This window comes from Penicillium antarcticum, assembly GCF_028974205.1.
Source record: "Penicillium antarcticum strain IBT 31339 chromosome Unknown utg000005l_segment0_segment0, whole genome shotgun sequence".
NCBI lineage: Eukaryota > Fungi > Ascomycota > Eurotiomycetes > Eurotiales > Aspergillaceae > Penicillium > Penicillium antarcticum.
In genome coordinates this window covers 3,399,672-3,418,448 of record NW_026695303.1, presented here as the reverse complement: position 1 = coordinate 3,418,448, position 18,777 = coordinate 3,399,672, and the positions used below count along the sequence as shown (strand labels likewise).

The 18,777-nt window shown below is 49.0% G+C and overlaps 7 protein-coding genes across 7 annotated transcripts; 1 reads left to right on the top strand and 6 right to left on the bottom strand.

Moving 5' to 3' along the window:
• Positions 1–1,591: 1,591 nt before the first annotated feature.
• On the bottom strand, positions 1,592–2,338 carry N7508_005945 (uncharacterized protein; the record flags this gene model as incomplete). Its single annotated transcript, XM_058464011.1, has 1 exon — positions 1,592–2,338. One exon carries the CDS (start codon positions 2,336–2,338, stop codon positions 1,592–1,594), a length of 747 nt encoding a protein of 248 aa, XP_058320489.1.
• Positions 2,339–2,837: 499 nt separating this feature from the next.
• N7508_005944 (glycoside hydrolase family 11 protein) lies at positions 2,838–3,546 on the bottom strand (the record flags this gene model as incomplete). Its single annotated transcript, XM_058464010.1, has 2 exons — positions 2,838–3,237; positions 3,296–3,546. The coding sequence occupies 2 exons, from the start codon at positions 3,544–3,546 to the stop codon at positions 2,838–2,840; spliced, it is 651 nt and encodes a 216-aa protein (XP_058320488.1).
• Positions 3,547–4,960: 1,414 nt separating this feature from the next.
• On the bottom strand, positions 4,961–7,051 carry N7508_005943 (C2H2-type zinc finger protein; the record flags this gene model as incomplete). Its single annotated transcript, XM_058464009.1, has 6 exons — positions 4,961–5,241; positions 5,312–5,598; positions 5,664–5,708; positions 5,784–6,559; positions 6,607–6,815; positions 6,970–7,051. 6 exons carry the CDS (start codon positions 7,049–7,051, stop codon positions 4,961–4,963), a joined length of 1,680 nt encoding a protein of 559 aa, XP_058320487.1.
• A 931-nt stretch (positions 7,052–7,982) lies between these two features.
• Positions 7,983–10,468, top strand: N7508_005942 (SLC26/SulP family anion transporter; the record flags this gene model as incomplete). The annotated part of the gene is made up of 4 exons (XM_058464008.1): positions 7,983–7,990; positions 8,076–8,374; positions 8,422–8,567; positions 8,615–10,468. The coding sequence occupies 4 exons, from the start codon at positions 7,983–7,985 to the stop codon at positions 10,466–10,468; spliced, it is 2,307 nt and encodes a 768-aa protein (XP_058320486.1).
• A 233-nt stretch (positions 10,469–10,701) lies between these two features.
• Positions 10,702–12,080, bottom strand: N7508_005941 (uncharacterized protein; the record flags this gene model as incomplete). The annotated part of the gene is made up of 2 exons (XM_058464007.1): positions 10,702–11,643; positions 11,712–12,080. The coding sequence occupies 2 exons, from the start codon at positions 12,078–12,080 to the stop codon at positions 10,702–10,704; spliced, it is 1,311 nt and encodes a 436-aa protein (XP_058320485.1).
• A 322-nt stretch (positions 12,081–12,402) lies between these two features.
• N7508_005940 (uncharacterized protein) lies at positions 12,403–12,970 on the bottom strand (the record flags this gene model as incomplete). Its single annotated transcript, XM_058464006.1, has 2 exons — positions 12,403–12,614; positions 12,880–12,970. The coding sequence occupies 2 exons, from the start codon at positions 12,968–12,970 to the stop codon at positions 12,403–12,405; spliced, it is 303 nt and encodes a 100-aa protein (XP_058320484.1).
• Positions 12,971–13,551: 581 nt separating this feature from the next.
• N7508_005939 (kinesin-3 motor protein uncA) lies at positions 13,552–18,687 on the bottom strand (the record flags this gene model as incomplete). The annotated part of the gene is made up of 2 exons (XM_058464005.1): positions 18,467–18,687; positions 13,552–18,401 (listed from the first exon to the last, which is right to left on the bottom strand). Exons 1-2 carry the CDS (start codon positions 18,528–18,530, stop codon positions 13,552–13,554), a joined length of 4,914 nt encoding a protein of 1,637 aa, XP_058320483.1. The 5' UTR covers positions 18,531–18,687.
• Positions 18,688–18,777: the final 90 nt, after the last annotated feature.

Below are 18,777 nucleotides of genomic sequence, written 5' to 3'. Positions count from 1 at the left end.
TCCAGGATCTTAGACGCCTACATCCTTGTTTGCACCTCTGCCGGTGGCGGTGTCATCAACTTCGAACCAAAACAAAGTCCTGAACACCTTTATAAACAAAATGTGCCTTGACTTATGTCAAGCTATACTCTCGCTTGGTGCTGATTATTTTTGATTGAAAGTGAGAACAAAGTAAAATGACAGTGAGATAAAAGCGAAGGTGTGATCAATAGCAAAGTTTTCTTACTTTCTGAGAACAATGAGCATGCCTTGGATATCTCTCTTTGAGTTACCGCTCAAGGATCCTCAAAGCCTGGAGTGGTTGGCGATTTATGAACTGTATCTATTGCGTTAGGGACTTGGATTATTTTTTTTTTCTCCTTCGTTTCAAATTTGTCCGGCCTCGATATTGCTTCCCCCTGCAAGCCCACCATGACCGACCCCTAAGGCACCACAACTCATGGCCTTGCTGAGATTAAAACCGCTGGGGCCTCTAAGTCCGACCATGCTGACTCTGTGACGGAACCTCACTACCAGGCCGTGACCGAAGCTGGTGAGACTACTCAAATCAACCCCCCTGCCCACACGGAAGCCTAGGTTATGGAACAGTTGAGCAATTAGTAGTATCCCAACCTCAAAGTCCAACTACGGAAACGATTACGCGAAAAGTGAAGGTGTCTCATCTTCTATTCTTGAGAAGTCAAATAAAATAGAACCCCTTTCGAAAGACCACTCCAACCCTTTTCGTCCACACACGTAAGGCATCTTGTGGAATTAAGTACTTTCTTATGCCCTGAGACAAAGATGTAAACACTACTTACGCATAATATCTCTATCTCTATATTCTGTGAAGGTTTTGTTGCAGCAGCTAGATGATGGCGCAAACGCGGCTGAGTCCGGGCTGAAAGCTTTCGGTCCATCGCGACACCCCATTTCCCACGAAGTATGTAGGGTGAACAAAGATCAACCGATGAAATCCTTTCAGATTCTCAGTATATACCTTCATGGAACATGATATCTTGATGAGTGGTCCTCTGGGCGTATGGCCTGGCTTTGATGACAGATACTGTGTGTTGCCTTCGGACTAGCAACTGTGCCAGGTTGGAAATGTGACAAAATTCCCAAATCTTGGAAGTGAACAAAACAGCATATTCTCAGTCTGTAAAGGTTATTTGCGTTCTATCTACTTACTCGAGCTCGGGTTGTATTGTTATGCAATAAGGCTGATAAAGTTTCCAACGACAGAGCATCTTCCCAACTGGTACATTTTATTTCAAGAAAGGAGAAAAAAATGGCACCGAAGCAGCCCTTTTTATTTTGTTCTAAAAGGAAGTTGGATAGAACTTTGAGTTGACTTGTCAAGCAATCTCAGCTAAACTATGTCACAGTCCTCCATTTCAACCATGTCCAGATCATACCGGCAGGGAATCACAAAGCAAAACGCAAATAATGATATCGAAGACTGCAACGAGAAAAGAAAGGCTCAAGAAATAAGCAAAATAACCTTCTTGGGGTCGTGAAAAACGTTCTCTTTCCGAATCACTATCATCAGTTTCCATGTCGCATGAGATGCGACAAATGCTCACGTGAGAAACGAGGGATCCCTCGGGGCTCAGACGGGGCTTTTTTGGCTCTGTGTCTGGCTCTGAATGAAGTTGGCATAGACCGACGGTGTCTCGACGAAGCTCTGCGCATCAATATGCAAAGTGTCCACAAAATGCAGGCACTCGGGGTCCTGCATGATGGCCGCTTGAAACTGAGCAATTTCAACTCCCAGGCTCACCCGAATTCCCTGATCCTTGAGCTCTTGCAGAGCTTTCTTGAACCTGTTGACGAAGTCTTTGGGAGATTCTCGCGCACCTTCATAGTGAATGGCCAACCACTTCTGCCAGACATGAACGGGGGATTGAGCATGGAGGGTTGAATAGGCCCTCTGCAACTCCAGGTACGCCTCTCGTGGGTTGAGAATACCTTGAATATGCATGGCAGGCTTTCGGTCAAGAGTAAACAACAGATATTCCCGAGCCTCGAAGAGGGAGCGACTCCATTGTTCAAGGCCAATATCATACTGTACACCGACTTCCTTGTCTGAGACATCAATTTCCAGACTATGGTCAAGTTTCTGTTGCAAGGAACTATTCATTGTGGAATTGTCGTTCACGGCATCATCACGGGGGTGCATCTTGAGGTTGCAGTCAGTGTTGTTTGGGGGACCAACTTTACCAGCGAAGATCTCCCAGTAGAGTGGATTGATGGAGTATGTGACCCGCAGGAACTTTTCATGCCACTCATCCCAGTTCGAACCGCCTTTCAGGACTGGGATATTGAAAGCAACGTAGTTGGGGACAGTGGGTGCCATTTTGGCCGGACCGGGGGGTGGAAGATCTGGTGGAAATGTTAGTCGGATGTTACATTGACAAATATGAGAGCGAAGTTTTGTACTTGCTTTTGGTGTTCATTGCACGGTTTGGATGAAGCGTCAGAGACGGTGGGTGAAGAGAGATTGGAAATGTGGAAGAAGGAAGAGAATGAAAATCCGTCGAAGCCCTTTTATACAGGTCCACCGATTGCTTGAAATTGATGAAGACGCACCGTGTCAAAGCAAGCAGTGTGTATTTAGGCAGCTATCTCAAGTATAGATTGCCATACATCAGTTCATCGGTCTACGTATTGAATTGACCGGCCATACATCAATAAAACGATCAATAGGCCTATCAATAGAACAATGCTAAGAGATCAATGCATTGCTATCAGAAGTAGAATACATTATGTACTGAGAGATGGCCTAGCTCGGTTTCCGAGCCGCTGAATGAACTGTCTTTGCCATGATCCTCTCCATAATGCCAAAATGATTCCGCTCACGAAACAGTGATGGTAGCAGATCCACTGCTCTGATAACCCTCGGTGGAAACAATCTGGTAGTTGTGAGACCCAAGGCTCATTCCAAGCGAAGCCCAAGCATTGAAGTGGTTGGCAGTGGTGACAGTTCCACTAGACCGCTTGTTGCGGCGGATGGACCAGTACTGGGTGAAAGTTGCAGTGCCTGAGATAGAGGGCTGGTTGACCTGCTGGTGGGTATAGATATCGTAGACCGATCCATCGCTAGTGACGGTTCCCTTGTAGGTCATGCTGCTGCCGGGGTTGTAGGTTCCGTAGCTCTCCATGATGTAGTACTCGATGAGAGGGCCAGTGGTCCAGCCATACACAGCAAGGTAGGCGTTTCCAGAGGGATTGAAGGATCCAGAGAAGTTGATGTTGCTAAAAGATCCCAGCCGTCAGTACTATATTAGCCGAGCAACAGGTAGATCACGCTTACCGGGCACTGCCAGTGCTCCAGCCCTTGCCAGAGGTGAAACTTCCACAGTTGGTCCAAGAGACACTGTATTGACCGGAGTTGCCATTGGTGTAGCTAACACTACCACCGCCGTTGGTCCAGAAGGAGTAGTAATAGCCGTTGTTGGTTCCGGTCTGACTGGTGGTGATAGCTCGCTTGCTCAAGTCACTGGGGGCAGCGAAGGCGCTGGCGAAAGCACAAGCGGCCAAGAAGAGGCCTGATAAGGAGACCATATTGACAATCGGAGAGGCGTTGTAAGTGAGAAGTGAACTGTTGATTTTCCTGTGGTTGAACAAAGATTTTCTTCACGGGAATTGAGACCCTTTTATATTCACTTTGACAGTCGTGAGTGGGGCGGACGTTTCTGCCCTGTTTCAGCTCCTGGCTGTCTTGACTTAATTTAACCAGCGATTTATCCCAAACCACCCAGGCTCCACAGCACTAGTGACCGGCGGACCTGTTTCCTTCCAGGTGCTAGACTCCGTTCATCTCATACGCTGGTGTAAAAATGATCGCCAGTCACCCGGCTAGGCTAAAGTCAAATCGGCCTATTCTTTAGGCGAAGGCTCGCTGCCGTAAGTTATTGGCACGGCTAATCATTTCAGCCAAATGTCGTTATCATCATCATATGCATCTTCAGGCACGGATACTGGAAATGCGGGGGAATTCGTCACGGCTGTAGGGGTCGGAAGTGGCTTGGCTCAAGGGACAGGCTGAAACCACGGGGGAATAACCGATTTTGCCTGTACAAGTCAGACTTGGTGAATAGAGGTTGTTTGTTTGAAGCCAAGACTCTAAAGCCAACTGAACAACCACCTCGATCGATGGATCCGCAATTGTTTAGTTCAACGGAACTCTTGGCGCGTGGGTGTTTTCCGGCTGTGGGTATTTTCCTGGCGGGTTTTCTGCGGGAGTATATCTAAACTGCGTGGCGTTGGTGTAGTCGATTTTCTCAAGAAATACAATATCCAAGGTAGGCTGGTCACCAGAGCACAATCTCACACGCTGATCCCATTTGGTACTGAGTATTCTGCAGTTGTCTCCAGCATGCTGCGTTTCTCGTCTCTGCTTTCCAAGTCCACAAGGACTTATCCCAGGGCAATAAAGGCAATCAATACTCAGTAAGGAACCATCATACTTTCATCGGTTTATATATACAGCAGGTTCTAATATGATCGCTTCGCAGGAGAAGCATTGCAACCCAAAAAGTGACAGCTGAATGTGCACACGACCGACTCGCCGCCCAGCGTCGAAATCGTCCTATCGCTCCACATCTCACGACCTATAAGTGGACTTATGTGTCCTCCGCTTCTGCGATCCAGCGGATCACCGGGCTCCTGCTTTCGGGAAGCTTGTACGGGCTTGCCACACTGTATCTCTGTGCGCCTGTCCTAGATCTAAGCCTTGACTCAACAGCCATGGCAGCCACAATTGGATCTTTGCCGACCGCTGTGAAGGCAGCTTTGAAGTTTGGACTCTCAATGCCATTCATGTACCATGGGTTCAATGGAGTGAAGCATTTGGTTTGGGATTCAGGTCGACTTTTGAGCAAGACACGGAGTGGAGTGGCTACATGGGTTGTACTTGCATGCAGCATGTGTGCCTCTTTTAGTCTAGCTTTGTATTCATAAAGTAGCAGAATTCATCTCATTTGGGGCGTCGCTTCAGGAGCTCGTGGATATGTGCCGTCGAGTCATGGGCAATATCACCCGTTTCCGACAACGGCGTACGCAGCAGAATCTTGGCGAATGCACACAAATCTTGCCCGTGAATCATAATTCCCGCTCGATAGATTTGATCTTGGCTTGATTTGTGTTCCAAAGCCTCCCACAGAATAATCCAGCGGGAGAGAGCCCTGTCAATCTGTCTTTTTGCATCAGACATATCGCAAAGACTTGTTCGGAGTCCAAAAATAATGCGATGGAATGCTTCATTGTTTGTCAGCACAGAGATTCTTATGTATCTCAAGGTCAATCGGGCTAGGTTGATTGAACTCACCAGAGATCACCACATATAGTGCGAAGAAATTAAGGTTTTTGTAGCGTTGATCTTCCGAGCCCGTCCAGTTGTCTAATAGAAGCTCTTGTATGAAGAGATTCAATGGCGGCGGTCGTTGATGCTTTCTCTCATTTCTCGCCCAAAGCTCCCATGTTATAGCGTCCGGGATGTCCATTCCTTTCTCTTCGGCTGGGAGGTCAAATCCTAACTCCGGAGCTGATAGAATTGGTGGGTCGTTGAAGAACATGATATAGTGGCAATCCATCATGGCAATCGAAGACATCATCCTAAACCGTCAGTTTAACCAACGTGATCACCAATTTAATAAGTAGATCAAGCAAAGTAGACAAACCTGATACAAGTCTCGTTTTTGAGAAACTCATCGTGACAAAATGGCCTACTATTGTCATGCCAGCAATTTTTAGTCTGCGTTAAGGATGTCACTCGAGCGACCGATACCAGAGCCGGATACCGCTGGATCCGAGTCCTACGGCGCGTTTCACCGTTAGGACTCGATAATTGAATCAGAAGTATAAGGATCGCAGCTTGAATCAGCTCAATTTCGATTTCCTCTAGCGAGGCCCAGCCACCTTTCGCTTTTCTGTACATAAGCCGTTGGAAGTCCGCGCTTTCGAACACCACACTTTCTGTCAGTTCCGCATATTCAACCGCCTGTAACTTGGCGCTGTAGGACGTATCACAATCCGCGCCCATCAGAAATATACACAGCAGTAAAGGAGTGGAGACTGTTCCCAGGTTGAAAGTAGACTTCAAGACGACGCGAGACCGTGGGCGCACTATTCGCTCGAAGTACGCCTCGATATACTCACCTATCTTGTGTTCTGCAAAGAACTCTTGCGCATTCCCAGTAAAGGGGCCTGCTTCAAAGTTGCCTTTTTGGGCCTTTGCTCTGACAATGCACTCGACCATCCTGGCAGAAATTATCTGGCGTTGATTTAGATCTTCCAGCCCTAGCGGCAGTGATGAGCGTGGAGCGTGTCCATCATACTGAAAAGAACCAAAGAGCAGGCTCCAAGAATCTTCTAAGAAGAGACTCGCTTGATTCGCTTCAATATCAAGACTTGGTAAGGTGGAATCCAGACTTTCATCCATGCATTCCGCAGTCGAGAACAGAGAGAGAACGCGATTAACATCTCTCGAACTGCGGTTTCCCGGCGCAGAATAATTCAGTAAGAATGGCAAAGAGGTCTTCTCCGGGTTTTGCTCGTTCGGGTTGGTTGCACTGCGCTGGCTTTGGCGTCGGGTTGGCATGCCATGGGCTAATGAGAGCGCACGCGAGTCATGCAGTAGTGTGTCACGATGTTGATAAGTACAAGGAACCCCATTAGCTTGACAGGCACTGCAACGAACGCTTCCATCGCAATTGATTCGTTGTCTGGTGCAGCTATCGCATGCCTTGCGTCGGCGGCCGGGCCTGCTCGGCCCGGGCTTGGGTTGGGCTCCAATCCGGGGGCAACTCTTGTAATGTCGCCGAAGTGCGTCGCTATACAGGTAAGTCACGAGAGCAGTTTGCGCATTTGGACATTCTCACTTCCTTGAATATTTGCGATCACAATATTCACACCTTATTGGAGATCGGGAAGTATCTGTGGGGAAATGTCAATCTCTCGTCTGGCCGCGGGTTCAACATGACTTACGCGACGACTCGTGTCGCCGGAGGTGATTTTTACTGGAGAAGAACTGCTGGCAGGTAGGGCACTTGAATTCTGGATCTGACATGGCTTGGGCTCATCTGACACGAGCTCGCAGTGAGGAAGGGCGATGAGAGCAGCGGCAAGAGGGCAGTTGTTGGCGGTGAGATCCCGTGTACTTTAATATGAGCCTACAGAGAACCTCGACCCAAAAGAGGTGTACAGGCACCTCATTTGAAAGGTCTTTCACAGAGCTCGGGCATTGACATGGTGATCGGGGATTTCCCAAGAGCCCAAGTCAAGGGTACCGTTTCTTAATGAGGTTTTGCATTTCGGCACTGGCACCTGCAATCTAAGGCTATCAAACTGAGCCATTTCGATCCAGAAATAATTTGAATTTAGAAAGCATGGCTGTGGTGCCCTTGAATGATACCGCAAAATGGGATTATATCATGGCAGACAGGGATATTCTCAACCCATTGACACAGCGGACCGTGCAATCGATTTTCAATGCATTCATGCAAACATCAAATACTTCTACAACTTTAATTGTCCGTCAGTTATATCAAAATTTGCTCAAGCGTGATTATGATAAGCATGATCAGCCCTACGAAGGGTAGCTCCTTCATAGATGGATGTCCTTTAGCAGGAGAACTCTATAGAAGTGTCTCATACTACCACCCACATTCCCATGCATAGCTACCTTTTAAGCTTAGCGTAGTGCGGCACCGTTACACCTCTAGGTACAGACTACAGACACTCTCCAACCCCATATTTGGGACTGGTGCAAGGGGCCATCGTGCAATGCCCCCCTTGTCGGCACTGTTTTCCCGGCAACAAGATTTCCCATGTATGATGCAACCATTCTTGGACTGGCTATTGCTTGGCATGTAGGATGGAGCTCAATCTGCCAATTATTAATCTTTGGGATAATCCACATCAGCACCAATGAGGACTTAGCCACATTCCATTGTCTGCGGCTCCGATGTGCAAGCGTGAGATATTGGCTCTACATCACAATGCTGTGGTATGGCTAGCTCAAGAAAGAGCCAGCCAGATCTAGTGTCTCGGATAGAGTTTCCTTTTGGACTTTTGGGCTATTTAAATCTGAGGTGCCCTTCTCATGCTCCTGACAATGCTGATCTGTCCATTTCTGTCCATCTCTTGAGAATATCACTTGTCGAGAATATGGGATCTAAAACTCTCAAGAAATTCCTTGGCTTGCAAGACCCTCCTAATCTTCCAGATAGAAATACACCTCATTATGAGGCTGACCCAACTGTGCTGGGGTGGTTAAGCGACGTCTTTCCTTCCGGAAAGCAGTGTGGGCTGTACTTCGCCAGACTGCTTCCTTTCACACAATGGATCAGACACTATAATTTTCAATGGTTTTTGGGTGATCTAGTTGCAGGTATGAGCAGAATTTACTCTGGTTTAAGCCTATGCTGACCGCAGTAGGGACTACTGTTGGGGCCGTTGTAGTTCCTCAGAGTATGGGATATGCGAAATTGGCCAACCTTCCTGTACAATACGGGCTTTATACATCATTCATGGGGGTCTTGATCTATTGGTTCTTTGCAACATCCAAAGATATTACCATCGGAGTAAGCTTTCGGCCAGAATATAGCACTTGCATAAACTAACTTATCAGCCCGTCGCTGTGATGTCTACAGTCGTTGGCAGCATTATAATTGATGTTCAAAACGTCTACCCAGACATTCCCGGTCCACAAATCGCACTCTCAATTGCCATAGTTTCTGGGAGTGTCATCACATTCATGGGCCTGACGCGACTTGGCTTTATTGTCGATTTCATCCCCCTTCCTGCAATCACAGCATTCATGGTTGGCTCCTCAGTAACAATCTGCTCCGGGCAGGTCAAGGGGCTACTTGGTGAAACAGCCAACTTCAGTACTAGTGCACCAGCATATAAAATCATTATTGACACCCTCAAGTCTCTGCCCACGTCGCGGGGATACGATGCCGCTATGGGTGTCAGTGCGTTATTCACTTTATACTCCCTCCGCGAGGCCTGCAAATATGGTGCTCGCAAGCATCCACGCTATTCCAAGCTCTTCTTCTTCCTGGATGCTTTGAGGACCGTGTTTGTCATTATTCTCTTTGCTGTTATCAGCTTCGCGGTCAACTTCCACCGCCGTGCCAGTCCTGCTTTCGCTTTGGTTGGAAGTGTGCCTCGAGGCTTCGAACATGCCGGTGTCCCAGTACTCGAAGGAGACGTGATCAAACTCTTTCTTCCGAAGCTACCAGCCTGTGTGATAGTGCTACTCATTGAGCATATTGCGGTTTCCAAGTCTTTTGGACGAGTCAACAACTACACAATCGATCCCTCGCAAGAACTTATTGCGATTGGTGTCACGAATCTCCTGGGCCCTTTCGTCGGTGCCTACCCAGCAACAGGCTCTTTCTCGCGTTCCGCAATTCAATCAAAATCTGGTGTCAGATCGCCATTTGCTGGTATCATCACTGCTTGCGTGGTTTTGATAGCCATGTATGCGTTGACTCCTGGGCTATTCTATATTCCCAAAGCGTCATTATCAGGAGTGATCATCCATGCAGTGGGTGACTTAATTGTGCCTCCGAACACAATCTACCAATTCTGGCTCATCTCGCCATTGGACGCCGTGATCTTTGCAGTCGGTTTGATTGTTGCAATTGTGAGCACAATCCCGAACAGTATCTACGCAACGGTCTGTTTGTCAGTCGCGGTACTATTATTCCGCCACGCAAAAGCCCCAGGGCATTTCCTAGGCCAAACCTGGGTGAACGACCAAAACTCTCAGCGTCCCCTTTTTCTTTCTGTGGAAGATGCAGACGCAAATCCAGCTATCAAACTCGAGAACCCCCGACCCGGTGTCTTTCTCTACCGCTTTTCCGAAGGCTTTAACTACCCCAATGCAAACCACTATTCTGATATCCTTGTTAATACATTATCTAAGAGCACCCGCCAAACAAACACAGAAGCGTATACAAAGAAGGGAGACCGTCCATGGAACGACCCAGTTTCTTCAAACACAGATGGCCACCATCTACCCATTCTCCGTGCTATCATTCTTGATTTCTCCGCTGTCAATAATGTGGATGTGACATGTGTACAGAATTTGATGGACGTGCGCAAGCAACTCGATCGTCGCTCCGCCCCTGTTGCTGTACAGTGGCATTTTGCGAATATCAAGAATCGATGGACAAAGCGTGCACTCGGTGCTGCAGGCTTTGGGTCTTTGCCATTAACAGGAAGCCAGGAGACTGCTTCAAGCGAGCTGAATAGTCAGGAGGGGCCATCTGATGTTGAGATGGCTGGATCCACCGGCGAGCCTCTTTCTTCGAAACGCTCTGACAACTGGATTGAGGCTCAAGAAAAACAGTCGGATGCTTCTGGTCTGAAGGCTGCTATATTGAAAAATAGGACTCGGCCATTCTTTCATGTTGATTTGGCGAGTGCGTTGCGCAGTGTTGATTTATACTTGGCAGCAAATTCTGTGGCATAGAGACGACAATAAGATGCTTTCAGTCGAAAAGTTGCTGTGAACCATACCTGGGGTCTTCTACTAGATATCCAAGCTAAATATCGTGTTCAAAAACAACCAATCCATATTTCGGTCATGTACAAAGTGAGAATATCGTTATCATCCGGGTCATTAGACCAACGCCAGCCGGGAATATTGAACAGACACCGGGATGCAAGTAAAACAAGAAAGGGATAGCAATCATATGTAAAATATCAATGCGTCAATAGCCAGGTATCATAAGGCATACCTCGAGGCTGCATCTTCCCCTCGCGGGTAGTCGAAAACAAGACCGGCTCGAAATCACAGACAGCAGCATACTGTCGCACCAACTGGCGCCAGTAGCACGACTCAGCAGCAGGGGTAAGGTACCGATCACGGAAAGTGTGCACAGCGTTGTTAGCAATGCGTTCCGCAGCCTCGGGGTTGTCAATAAGATACTCCATCTTGCGCGGCAAGTCGGCGAAGTCACGGTCAACCTCAACATAGTTGGCATCTGGACCGGACGATATAAGCGCGCCATGATGAGCCTCCCGCCACTCAAGTGTATGCGAAATGACAACAGAGCGACAGTTCAGCAGGTACTTACCACGACCAGAGAAGCTCCGGCCTTCCGCATGTGCCAGGAACATATACCGGCAGTGATCCTCGATAGGCAAAAGATTGAATCGGATATCATTTTCATCATCCCAGTCGATAACCCGCACACTAGCCCAGCTATGATCCAACGCAGACTTGAGCAGCTTAGCTCGCACGGGAGGGTTGGTCGCCAGACTACCACGCCACACGAGCTGCTTCTTCTTGTCTTGGAACTTCAGACCAGGAACAAAACTGCCATCTCCTTTGAATTCTCCATCGTCGATAGCCGCAATCCGACGCCGGACTTCGTGGTATGGGCCGATTTGGACCTCTGGCCAGGCCCAGTATCCGAAATCGGGCATCAGCCAGACTGATTCGTCCGAGTCGCGCTTAGAATAGGCCCACACGGGCCCGATGCCATTCGAGTCTGCGGCGAAATCTTCTGATGTGAATGTGAATTCGATGCTAGGGAGGAGGTGTCGATCTGGGAAGGCTGTTAGGGCTCGGTGGAGGGAGTTGAGGGTTGCGCGGGCGCGAGTTGCTGTAACAGGCATGGGAGCATAGTCGACGATATATAACTAAAAGGTTGAAATGTTAGTATCAATGGCACTCATAGCAGTGTCACTGTAGTCCAGTGTTTACTAACCTCTCCGCGATCAATGATACCACGGACCATGTGGTCATCCACAGTCCGGGAATCGAATTCTTTGTATGTGAAATGACGATCGGCTCTCAAAGCTGAAGACTTATCAAGCTCGTTATATAGCTTAGGGAATGCAATGCGACACTGGTCCTCCGACAGCCCGTGGTTATTTCCATCCCGCTCCACGACAAAATCCCAAGTTTGATTCCCTGAGAAACTCGAAGCTGGACAAGGTCTTGAAGGCGCCTTCAGAATATATTTTGATGAGAGTTCGCGGGGTGTGCCAGTGCCGAGAATGAGGAATGTAAGGGCGAACAGAGATACCACGGCGCCTGTCGCTATGTAGCGGAATGAGGGGCGTTGGGTGAACATATTTGGAGTATTTCGAAGTATGCCCTCAAAATTCGAATAGCTCAGTGGGTTTCAATCACTTCTACGTCTTCTGTTGAGACGTGGTCAAGTGTTTTCGTCCAATATGGTCGATGTCAAAGCTGATTGTTTCCATGGCAACGCAGCTGAGACATCCAAATCCACACATAAGTACCAGTGATATCATAGAGATGATTTTGGATTGTAAGTGTGTACTCATAGATGTGTTTAACATGACAAGTTATGATGTTGTCTTAGTCAAAGTTTACCAGTCTCCCGTCGATGGGCCCGATCTGCAATATAATTCCACGGGATATAGTAAGTGTCAAGCCGCCGAGGCCTTCTGGGTGATATCCGCTGGTGTTCCTAGTACGAGCGGAACAGCACCCACAAGTACAAGTACAGCAACAGCCGGGCCTACAATAGCCACTTCGACTTCATCCAGAGACACAGAGAGAACTTCCTGTACATAGGCCACTAGTACCACTACCGGAACCCCCACGACAACTAGCGGATCCGTTCCTTCTCCAACGCAGTCTAATAGCATCCTAGACAACTGTAATGGCTACTCCATGGCCAAAGAAGGGGGAAACTGTATTGAATTTCTAAAAGACCAGGGTATCACCCCTGCGCAGCTGTACAAGTCGAACACGATCTTGGGAGATGGAGGGGTGGGACTATGTTCCAGAAAGACACATACTGCTTTATTGGTGTGGCCAAATAGAGATGCTCCTGTAGCTTGTGCTCTGTGGTATAGAGACTGAGTACATGAGTTCTATAAGGCAAGATTCACAGTACTTACTGGTTGTTGTTGTGTTCAAGCTCCGCCGCCCGTAGGGTTGGGGGGCGTGGTAAGCAAACCGCTGCTCCTCAGACATATCCTTGCCACTCATTGTCCAAGGTCATCGCGGCTTAAAGAACCGATTCTAAACCAGGTGGGCTGAAGCTCTTACAGTCCAGGTTCGGCTTATAGTGCAGCCTCTCCCAGCTGAGCTCCACAATGTCTTCTCTCCCACATCTCCCGCACGAGTTGTGGTGTTTGATCTCAATTCATCTAATTACAAATCTCTCCGACTGGTTAGCAAGCAGCTTAACAATAAAACCCATAGTACATTGAGATCTTCCGCACTGTCGCTGGCCACTCGCGGCTTCGCGACAACCTAGTTCATTTCTTGTCTGGTGTGTGATTGTTTATTAGTCTGACATTGATACCACGCTATTCCTAAAATAGAACAAGATATGCGCAATCAATCTATAGTCCCAACTATATCGGATTATTATGTACATAAGAAGGAGGCCACGCGAGTCGATATATTCAAGGGGTATCTCAACAGGTCATGAAAGGAAACGGGCAAAAGGAAAGGATAAGGCAGAAGGCAGACTTAGACCCGTAATATCATAACACATGAAGCAGACGAAGCAAACGCTTCTCCATAGGTATGTCTGCAGCACAACTATTGGCAAATGAAAAGAATCATCGGTCATCACTGCTTGCAGCCGCGCTGGGACTGTTGCTATTGAAGTAGCTCTCGTCTATCTTCAGGATCCATTCCACTTTTTGCGCCTCGGTACGAGTAGCGAAGAGGAACGTATTCTGGGTTCCATAGACGGCGAAAATATTCGGTCGTCCCTTAGCGGATAGTGAGCGGTCCGCTCCAGCTCCAGATCCGTCGAGTAGTCTGGCAAAGTCGGGAGCATGGTCCACTCGCGAGTTGCGGAGGTTGATTGCGTTGATCTCGTCGCCCTCTGGGACAGAGTAGATGTGGAGGTACGGCCTGCGGAGCTCCACGAAACGGCGAACCCAGACATTGTTTGTGTCATCGGGGGTAAGCACGTAGCCCGTTTTCAAGGCGGAAGGATTTTTGGGAAGGGTTTGAATGGTTGCCACAAAGCGAGGCTTGAGTGACACCTTGTCAGAGAAGCCATTGGCATCATTTGAGTTCTTGATGTACGACGCACTCGCCGCTCCATCTGTAGGGGGTTCGGTATTACTTCGGATCAGGATCGCTTCGGTGGGATCCTGCTTGAGCGACCACAGATCAAGGTACTTCTGAAGTAGTTTTGACTTGCGTTCATTGAGATCTGTGCCGCGCATTGGGGTGGACTTTCCACTGCGAGCCGAGGATGCGTTCAGACTGCCTGCACTGAGAGCGCCTCGGGCAGCATGGAGTTCGGCCACACGTAGTCTACGCTTACGAGCGGCAATGTAGTCGCGCACCAGAGAGACTTTTCGGGGTGCCCAGGTAGTCAATAGCTCCTCCCCCTTGACATAGTCATTCTGTGTGTTCATGCGCCACAGGTCAGCGGCGCGCTTGGCGGAGATTGGACGAATGACCAAGGAGTACATCCGGGTCGTCGAATGCACAACACGAATAGAGTTCCAGAATTGCTTGAACATTGACTGCTGGCGGACATAGGTACGGCCCTGGATTTGAAGGGTCTGATCGGCCTCGAACACAACGGGGTTCTGAAGACGACTTGAAACAAGATCCCAGCGAACTGTCACTTGTACCCGGTACTTTTCTGCCGTCACTCGATCAAGTAAGAGAGAGCCGTGAAGACTTGAGTCCCACTGACCCACGATTGTCACATGCGAGGTTCCATCGGCGTTGTCCCTGACCATTGGCTCTTGAACAAACTTCAAGGGAACGTCCGGAGTCTGGAAATCCTGGTCTGGGATCTTTCCCCATGGATCGAGAAGGCGAACAGATCCCACGCGAATGTTGTTTATGTCATCCCATGGGAGACTTTCGGTCGAGCTGTAGGTCATGTTGATGGAGATTCGGCGTTGCAGCCCTTGGTGAAGCTGAGATGTGCCAGCATCAAGACTGCTGCTTTGGACAACCTCCACGGGGAGGTATTCACCAGACTCAGCCATTTCCAGAATCTGGATTCGAGCAAAGACGTCGTGCCGTTCCTCGGAATAAAATTCAGATTCGGCAATTCGAGGAGCAGTGCGCTTTTGTGGCAAAGGCTCTGCCGAGTCACGCATATCGTCCCAGCTCAGTAGCTTATCAAGATGGACTGAAGTCACACAAGCGTAGACACAGACCTTCAATGCGGCTGTCCGAGGACTCGAGAGTGGCAAGCTCATGCTGTGCACGCTTTCAAACCGGACCGGGCTATCCTCAAACCCATTGATCATCTGAGTTGTGGTTGCGCCTCCTTCCTCTGAAATGCCTGGGACGAACAACTGTGCATGTACATCAGACCCCTCCCACTCTGCAAACCCGACCATGTCCCTCATGACGACGTTAAATTTCAGAGTTGACGACGGTGCCTGGGCAGAGGATGGCTCGAGTGAGAGTCGAATGATTCCGACGACATTTTGAGTGTATGGTGACGTGATTTCGATGGAGAAGTCTTGCACGCGGGTCTCAAAAACGGCCGTCAGGGGTATATCGGCATCGCCAACGAGAGAGTACTGAGGTGAACACGGTTCGGAGAAAGGGTTGTCGAGTTTGAAGTGTTGAATGTAGTCGGGACGATCGATGTATTGATGTAGTTGGCGCATGGCCTGAACGCGACGCTGGAGCTTTTCAATTGACCAAAGATGAATCACGGACTGCTTGTAGTCAATTACGCGTACTGCCACACAAGGCTTCTTAGCCTCGTCTAGCAGGATGTCCTCGTCTCCAGATATTCCGTTCAGCACAAGATCATATGACGACTCCATGTTGTGGCCATGGTCGACAATGGCGAACTGGAAAACCACATGCTTATCCATGATGTGGCTCATAATCTGTGCCTCCTTAATGAGCGAGGCATGTTGCAGGATCTTCTCCGCCATGCGAACATAGTTGCGCTGGGACCAGCGGCCAAATACCGATCGTGCAACGCCAAGTTCGCGATCGTCCAGCTTAGTAAAGCCATTTTCGAAGATTTGTGGGATTGGTTTGCCCATATCTCGCATTTGAGTTTCGAATACCTCTTTTTGCTTTCTCAGTTGCTCCTCAAATTCTTCTTTGGCGCTTCGCAGAGCCTCTTCCATGCGCTCTTTCTCGGTTCGGAGCTCTGGGGAATCGGGGGTAGAGGATGCTTCCACGGACTTCAGTTTTTCTTGGAATTCTTCCTTGCGACGATCCAGCTGCCGCTGCATGTCCTGACGAGCTTGGTTGAGCGAAGCAGTTCCTGACTCTTCTTCGTCAGTATGCTTTGGGGTGCTGGGCATTGTGATGGCGGTGTCAAGAGAAAAATTGTCAATTGTCCCGTTAGACATGTACTTGTCTCGAATGGGGAAAGAGCTGATGGAGTCGGAGTCTTCCTCGTTTTCTGGCAGGCCACGCCGGCCCGCTCGAACCTTTTGCACATCCTCAAACAGAGTATCCAGCTCATCGTCTGGCAGATGAGAAATCTGATCCGGTCCAACCATGGCATTCACAGCCTCTCTGCGAGCTAAGAACCAATCCGATTCACGGCCACGTTGTGACGGCATCGGTGAGTCTGTCCCGGTTGAATCACCATCCACTTCAGATCCGGTCTTGCTCAAATTCCGATCATGGGTTTTGTTAGGCGCAGGTGATCCGAGCTGACTGGTGGTAACGGAGTGACGCAATAAGCTCTGCTCAACACGTTCGGCTCGGGCTTCTTGGGGGTGGTTGAATCGGAAGATGTGGAAGTCACCAAGAATAATTCGGAAACCACTCTTCAGTCGTGTTGGCTTGTCAACCCGCATACCGTTGACCATGATGGCAGCTCCTTCCGTGGGCACAATTGTCACAATATTGTCCACATTCTCGAATGTGCAGTGCTTTTCAAGGATTTTGGATCCATTCAATCGAATCTCGACACTTTGGCCTTGGTCCATGTGACCAACTGTGGTGGTGCCTGGCTTGATGTTGTACACCAAACATTCGGCGAGAAGGGGATCGTCGCTGAGGTTGACCAAATGGGGCATCTTTTTCGGTGTACTCAGTCCAATGAAGCCTTTTTCAATATTGATACCGAGTTCCTCCAGCGCAGCTTCACGTTCCTTGTGAATAAGCTCAGTGTTTTGCAGCTTCTCCTCCCAAGTCTGATTGAGATCTTTGTAAAGCTTTTCACTCTGGTTGAGCTGTTCCACGATCTCGGCCTTGCTGACTTTCGTGACACTTCCGTCTGCCTGTTGGATAGAAACCATTTGTTTCTCCAGCGGCGTATCAGGGGGATAAGATTCCTCTGCAGTAGCTCCCACACCACCGATTGCACCGGCTGTTCCTGGTATTACTCCGCCTCCCAGCTTGGATCGGAGCTGTGACAATTCTTCCTTCAACTCACGAATCATGCGTGCATTTGGATCTTCGTTCACAACGGCATGGTTCTTGATTCGTTTGGCGGAATCGGCATATCGCAAAGTACCAAGAGTTTCCTCGAAATTGATGTCTGCAGGAGAAATGGCTGCAATCATAGATGTCATGGAGTTACCACCCAATGAATCCTTCAACAACCATGTGAGCACTGAATCACGGTAAGGAACCATGGAGGCATTCTTCTTTTTTCCGGCAGAGACATCCGCCAAGGCAGCAATGACACGACCAAGCGTTGACAAGGAACGGTTGATCTCCGCACCCTCCTTTAATCGTGCACCAGTAGCACCCGTTGAATTAGCTCGTTCTGAACCTGCCAAATCAACCAAACTGATTTTCGACACCTTCTCGGTGTCCATTGATGTCTCATTGTCGTGTCTCTTTTGTGTTAGGGTCAGGGTGAAGACGGCATGTGATCGACTCGAGGTTTCGTTCATGTTCGTTGCGGCAACCGTTCGGGCCTTGTTACCCTCGTCCATCAAGTTCTCAATCTCCTCGAAGGAGCGGACCACGAGTTTGGCCAGGTCTTCGACGTATGGACCAGTAGACGGGTGCTCACGGACCTTCAGATTGCCCTTATTTGACGGGTTGAGCAGATCTCGTACTCGTTCATTGTAGATTTCCAGGTATGACACCTCAACTGTGCAGTTCAAAGATTGGTCCTTCTGAATTGCGACAATTCGCTCAAACATGTCCTGGCAAATTCGCGGAATGACACCATATTCCTTGCCATAACCCATCATAGAGTATGATTTTCCTGAACCGGTCTGACCATATGCGAAAATACAGTTGTTATAGCCACCAAAGGCATTGTCTAAAAGCGGAGAACCTAAGTCATCGAAGAGGTCGTCTTGGCCAGCGAAATGCGGTGCCTTCTTATCGAATGACCAATATGATCGATCAAAGGCGAACACCTTTGGCCCTTCAACAGCTCCTTTCCCGCCTTTTCGTGACGATGTATCCTGTGCGCCGGGTGGTGCCGTGATAACGGTCTGAGGACCTTTCATGGAAATGATACATTTTGCGCCGCGCTCGATTTCTACAAAGAGACAGATGGTCAGCTTCCTGCAGTAGGGATGACCCCTCCTGGCATATTCAACTCACCTCTACTATTGAAAGGCCGCACTCGCACCACCACCTTAATATTTCCAGCGCCGCCTGGAGCCATCTTTGCTCTCTACCCCATGCACCGGGGGCGATCGTCAACAATCGACGTGTATGGAGATCGGAGTGCGGAAGTGGGATGCAAGTGGTGACAGGGGTACACCGATGCGCGAACTCCGCGAGGAGCGCGGCTCAAAGGGCAGTCGCAGGGTGATAAGCGCAAGTTCGGCGAGATGTGAATTGCCTGTGCTTGTTCGGGGGTGGATGGTCGCAAGAGTCGAATGGGTGGGTGTCAACAAAGACGTCATGTA